Source organism: Gavialis gangeticus, unplaced genomic scaffold (genome assembly GCF_001723915.1).
Source record: "Gavialis gangeticus isolate Ggan-Ray unplaced genomic scaffold, GavGan_comp1, whole genome shotgun sequence".
NCBI classification, from domain to species: Eukaryota; Metazoa; Chordata; order Crocodylia; family Gavialidae; genus Gavialis; species Gavialis gangeticus.
The window spans coordinates 143,491,426-143,497,718 of record NW_017729032.1 but is presented as its reverse complement, the minus strand read 5'-3'; the positions used below and the strand labels follow the sequence as shown (position 1 = coordinate 143,497,718).

Sequence of the window (6,293 nt, the reverse complement as noted above, 5' to 3'; positions counted from 1 at the left end):
TGATCCATGGCCTCAAATATCTTAATCTCTGTTGGGATCAGATTTTCATTCATACTTGCCGCTTTCCACCACTCTAGCTGCACAAGGGGCCTTAACGTGTTGACACATCTATTCTGCAGGTGATCAGCAGTGCATAGCCCATTGTTTTAAATAGCTAGTTGGCTATGGAATTCTTATCTAAAAAAGGAACCAAAGCAATTTAAAATAGAGATGAGTGAAAAAAGGACTGGTTGTGGTTTGTTTCGCAACTTCACATTGTTTATATTTTGGTCTTGTAAAATCAAAAACGCCAGCTTGTTTGGATTGAGATTTAATTTTTAAACCTTCACACTTCAGATGTGGAAGCTGACTTTGATAAATGATTCCTGATTAGTTATCTCTGCTGCAGATACAGAAGGAGATGAGGAAAAAGAAAAAAAAGGGGACTTTAGTTTTGCAAAACCAGTGACGAATTTTTCTCATCTAGATCCCATTTAACTGACAACTCTAAAGTTTTGAGAATGGTCTGATAAATGGTTTCTGATTTAGTCCATCTCCAGTTCACGTGTAGTATATCATTTGTGGTCTAGACAAAACTGAAGACAAACATATATTGGAAAGGGAGACATAGGAAATGTAACCTTGTTTTCACCTTGCCCCACCTGCAGTCTGGCTGACAGTTTTCAAGTTGCATTACAGCCCAAAAAGCATCAACTCTATAGCTAGTGAATGCTTTAATTGTTTTGTTCGTAAACTTAGATTTTATTCACCTAAATTTTATATAGTAATTTGGCTGCATCTAACACTTAACTCTTTACCTCTTAACCAATAAAAAAAAGGGTTCATGACAACGGTATTGGTGATCCAAAGCTTTGCAAACTGCAGCATATGGAAGCTTGAACAAGATGCTGAGGAGTGCTAAAGGGCAAAGCTGCTTCCTACGAGCTTGGGAATTGTTTCATGACTAATTTTATGATCCATTAGAAACAAATGTGTAATTAAAACATTCTGTTCACGTACAAAGCACCTGAAGGGAAAACAAGAACAACGTGACAGTAACAAAATTTCTCCTTTGTCACAGCCTTCAAATGACTCTGTTCCCCTTTCTAGCATCAGCAAAATACAAGATGACATTTGCCTTGCCTTCTACCTCCCCCCACAACTCCAAAGCAATTAAATATCAGCAGCACAGAATTTAAGCACACTGGGACTGATTCATGTACTGGCAGAATACCAGTGTGAGTTTCCAGCAGATCAAAGTCCATCCTGAGGGAAATGGTGAAACACAGAATTTGGGGTGCCTGGACAAGGCTGGCTAGGAAGAAGATGAATTCTGGGGACACAAAAAATGTAGCAGTTTCAAACATCTCTCAGGCTCCCCCTGCTGGTAGGGCTCCTGGGGAAAGTCCCAGGGGTGTTTTTAAACCTGTATGTGTCAGTGTGAGTAAGGCCCTACTTGGGGGTATAGGGCTTCTCGGTACATATATTGTGGGTATATATTGCATCTCGCTGTAGTGGCAAATCCAATCTGCTGTCTGTGACTTTGCCAGATCTCATGGACTCTCATTTCTCACCTGTCAGCTCTTCAGAATGCAATTGAGGGCGACACGCAGCATCCAGAGTGCATCACCCCTTCCTGTCTGGAGTTGGGGCTGAGGGGCAGGCAGGGAATAGTCCAGTTTTTCCAGTGAAAAAAAAAAGAAAAGTCAAACCACCATTAAAATAAATCCCAAACAACAGAAATAAGGCAAACTTAAGAGGCACAGGGATGAAGTTACAAGGTCTCTGTATTATTTCCTTCCTTCTCTCTTATTTCTCTCCTAATAGTCTGTCTTCTTGCCTGGATCTTGTTGAGTTGTTCAGTGACTGTTTGTGTTCATTCTTTCTGTCAGATGCAATATCATTCTTCTTAAATGTATTTTTTCATTCTTTGGGTCTCTCCTCTGTGAACTCCTCCTTTAAGATTTATGTTATTTTATGGTTTGGCCTTTACTCTCCATCTAATTTGTATGTTCAGTGCTTCCCCACCCTTCCCACCTTTCTGCTGCATTATACATCACTGTTTTTCTTCTTGACTAGATTCACCTATCCAACTCCCAACCTCCTGGACTGGTGGCATCTTTATTTCCTGCTCTCCCCTCCCTTCCCTTCAGTCCCATTCGCTCTCTTCCCCCTCCTGCATCTCTTCCCCCTCATTTTCCCTCCTATGCTTTCTTTTCCCTCCTTCTCTTATAGCTCTAAGTGTAGGGAAGGAGACAGGGGAGACAAAGGAGAGCAGAATAATACTTGGCCCTGCCCACTTCATTTCTCAACAGTTGAAATGGTGAAATGGAAGTGGTGAACATTTGCATATCTCAGTGGTGAATACAGCATTAATGTCCACATAACTTTACAGCCCAGGGGGTGGGTTCTGTGTAGCATTTCCTCCTACTCTGCTGACTGCAAAACTGCAAGCTTGGTGGAGGGAAGGAATGAGACGTGGCTGACAAAAGAATAGATCTCTGCTGAGCTGGCTGAGCAAGGAGACAACCTAGATCCTACAGTTCCTTCTCCCTGATTGCCCATGGGTAAGTAAGAGGTCTCCCAGAGCAAGCAAATTGAAAGAAGGAAAATGTACACACCATGGGAGAGCTGCCAAGGCTGGGAGCTGTTTATTTGATTCTGTTTTGTTTGTTCATTCATGTTTCACAGTATTTCCCATCGAGTGAGGTCAGTTGAGAGCACTCATCCTCTGAGCTCCCTTGTCACATGTCTGAACTAAAGTTAGTTGAATAGTTCATGTGAAAAACCAAACCCAGAGGCCCCATCATCTGTTTTAGAGGGTCCTCACTTGAAACATGATGTTGAAACCTGAATACTGCAGCATAATGTAGGGAGGTGAGGCTCTTCATCTTCCCCCCCATGCATTTATGTAGAAGACAGACCCATGGCTTATTTTAATTCCTGTTCCATTCTCACCCACAAAACAGCCTAGAGCAGCGGTTCCCAATCTGTGGTACAGGTACCACCATTGGTACTCAGACAACCTGTCAGTGGTATGCATTAACAGATGTATTATAATTACTTTATATGACAAAAATTTGCTGGTGGTACTTAAGGTTGTATCATTTTAAATTGCTGGTGTGCAGTCTGTCAGAATTTGAAACCACTGGCCTAGAGATACAAAATAGCATTTGAGACATCCGTTTTGTTTGAATTAAGATGTCTATTGAAATAAATTAAAGCAGAAGTTCTAGTTAAGGCCATCTCTCTGGTTTTAATGCCACTTGTAATAGAACAATCGAACTTGAGAAAGCAAAATACAAACTTTCAACAAAATGCATTATCTTTATAGAAAATAGAAATAAAATAACACATCACTTTAACCTTTATTTTATGTCAATACATTAATTGGTATCATATTTAGCTTCAAGCTTTTCCTGTAGTTTATGGCATTGATCACTGCAACAGATGTAAGACATAGTTATCCAAGTGGCTTAACAGAGTTTTCATGTTGTATTTCATTTGTTCACAGAGTGCCTGCAGGAGCTAGCCAACCCAGGAACAGTATAGCAGGAGGGTCTCAGGCACCAAAAGGAAACCCAGGAGCTATTCATTCAGGAGGTGCAAGTCTTACAAACACAGCCACTGCTGTCAGACCAGTTGTTCCAATCACTGCACCTCAGACTCATCCTCAGCTACAGACAGCCTCTCCTCAGACAAATAACTGTTTGAGGTATTCAGCTCAGCCAACAGCCGGCCAGCCTCGCAATGCCATGCAGATGGGTATGTATGGTCCCTAATGCTTCTTGCCTTATCGTTTCAGAATTTGACATTGGATCCTTCATGCATATGCCACTGGAATCTTGTTGTCTCTGTAGGTTTCCCTGTGCGAGCCTTTTACTTTAGTCAAAGCTAAGGCAACATGAAATAGGATGTTTTATTTGCTTGTAATATTTACGGACTTCTATTGATCTCTGGGAATACTGTTGTGTTTATCAGACTGTTCTGTTGCCACAGCTGAAATGGATTATAGTGTTTACAAATATTTATACAATTTATTTTTTAGAATAAAATGTCCTGCGTACGAAGACCAACATTTTGAAGTCCACTTAGCATATTGATGGCAAAAATATTGCTCATATCACAAAGCAAGTAATTCATGACTTAAAATTAAGAAGCATTTTGTTGGGCTTCGGGGATGAAAGGTATTTATTAGTTAGAACAGGACTTAGCACTGGCAATAAAGTAAAAGATCTGAAAAATACAGCCACCTTTTTTGAAATGTGAATAGGAGCTTAGCATACCAGGGGGTCACCATTGTTTCCAGGTTTTCTTTTTGATGTAAAGCACAGGTTTCTGGAGCAGAATGTATTCTGCTTCTTTTTGATACCGGACAGCCGTAAGGCTGAGTGAATTAAAAATAAATTACATGGTGGGTCTTTATGGCAAAAATTTTAAACCTCTTGGCATATAATGTTTGACCGTGACTTGAACTGTTGCCATTGCAAAGACTGAGATAGGGAAGCATTAGGAGTGCTTAGAACTGATGGTCCTAGAAACAGAAAAGCCAGTAAGATAAAATATTGTACAACAGTGGGAACCAACCTTCTTGGCAGACATACCACGTTGGCCTTGCACCCTCCTCAAGTGCCACTTTGATCCCCTTCTGACTGATCTGCTGTTGTTTCTGCTTCTTATTTTGTGCTTCCTGTCCAATCCCCTCCTCTACTTTCTTCTGCCTTCCCTGTGGTCCCTGCCTGATCTCCTGCTCTGTTTTCTGCTTCCTGTCCTAAATGCTACTGTGCTGCTTTTCCCCTCCCCAATCTGTTGCATGCCACACACACAGGTTGCCTGTACCACTTGTGACACTTGTGCCATAGGTTGTGCAACAATAGAAATCATAGATTCTAAGGACGGAAGGGATCGTTATAATCATCTTGTCTGCCCTCTTGCAGTAGCCCAGGCCAAATGAAAAACACACAATGAAATGTACCTGGAACTAAATTATTTTCTTGAAAAAACTCTTGAACAGTCTTCCTCCCCTTTTTCTCTGACTGTAATGCACAATGGCATGTCTTTACATATATAGATGTCACTCTAAAATAGAGACTCTAAGGCTAAGTACAGACAGTCTAAAAGCCAGAGGCTGAATTGATTCAATCTTTGCAGGTTAGTTTAAGCTGTGTAGACTGAACCAATAAGCAAGTGACCAGATATTCACTTTTGATTGTGGAAATGCAGCCACATGCCTACAGCAGCCCAGGCCAGAAATTGGGGGGTGCTAGAGCGTGCTTCCCTGCTGGGCTGGAGTAAACAGCTTGGGCCAAGGCTAGCCTACCCACTCTGCAAGGGGGGTTTTGTAGGGGATATGCAAAGCAACTTGGGATGCTTGAAGACTTGAATCTGGAAAGGATCTAGGACAGAAGTTCAAAAAACTGTTTTAACCTAAATCAGTTAAGTCTGATGCTACATCCATCCAGTTTTATCTTAAACCAGTTTGGGCCATTTTGAAAGCAGTTTATATCCATTGTACTTCTGTTGTTACAAATACACCAAGGAGGAGTGTACATGCTTGGCTTGAGCATGCAGGGAAACAGCAAAGACAGCCAAAGCAGAAATGGAGCTTAGGCTAGCAGCAAAAGTTAAGGATAACAAAAAGTCATTCTTTAAGTACATAGGAAGCAAAAAGAAGGTGCAGGGTAACTTAGGGCCCTGTCAGGATGAACTAGGGCAACTGGTAACAGATAGGATGGCCAAAGCGGAGCTTCTAAATGATTTCTTTGCATCTGTGTTTCTGGACATGAATACAAATATGCATCCCATTGGGACCTTAGGTAAGCCCAGTATAGGTACCAATCCACCAACTGTTCATGCTGACTAGTAAAGGGGCACCTGGAAGAGTTGAATGTATTTAAGTCAACAGGTCCTGATGATCTTCATCCTAGGGTACTTAGGAAATTAGCTGGAGTAATAGCAGAGCCGCTGGCACAACTGCAGCACAACTACTACAGACCCCCTACCCAGGGTTAAGACCTTGACCAGGAGTTCACCAGGGAATTGGTTGAGGCCGCATACTTCCAGTGTATGGTTGTTATGGAAGACTTTAACTACCCAGACATCTTGTGGGAGGAGCGCTCAGCCAAATCCAAGCAGTCGCAAAGCTTTCTCTCATGCGTGGATGACCTCTATCTGACACAGGAAATCTATGGGCCGACAAGAGGTAAAGCACTGCTCAACCTCATACTGGCAACTGGAGATGAGCTAATCAGCAACCTAATGATTGAAGGGAAGCTGGGTGACAGTGACCATGACCTGATCACCTTCACCATCTG

At 41.9% G+C, this 6,293-nt stretch overlaps 1 protein-coding gene across 1 annotated transcript in view; it reads left to right on the top strand.

Moving 5' to 3' along the window:
• Positions 1-6,293, top strand: part of SH3RF3 (SH3 domain containing ring finger 3) — a 162,651-nt gene that overhangs the window by 95,379 nt on the left and 60,979 nt on the right. Inside the window, exon 7 of the mRNA XM_019523841.1 lies at positions 3,494-3,744. Coding sequence (XP_019379386.1) covers positions 3,494-3,744 — 251 coding nt within the window. The remainder of the gene's footprint in view (positions 1-3,493; positions 3,745-6,293) is intronic.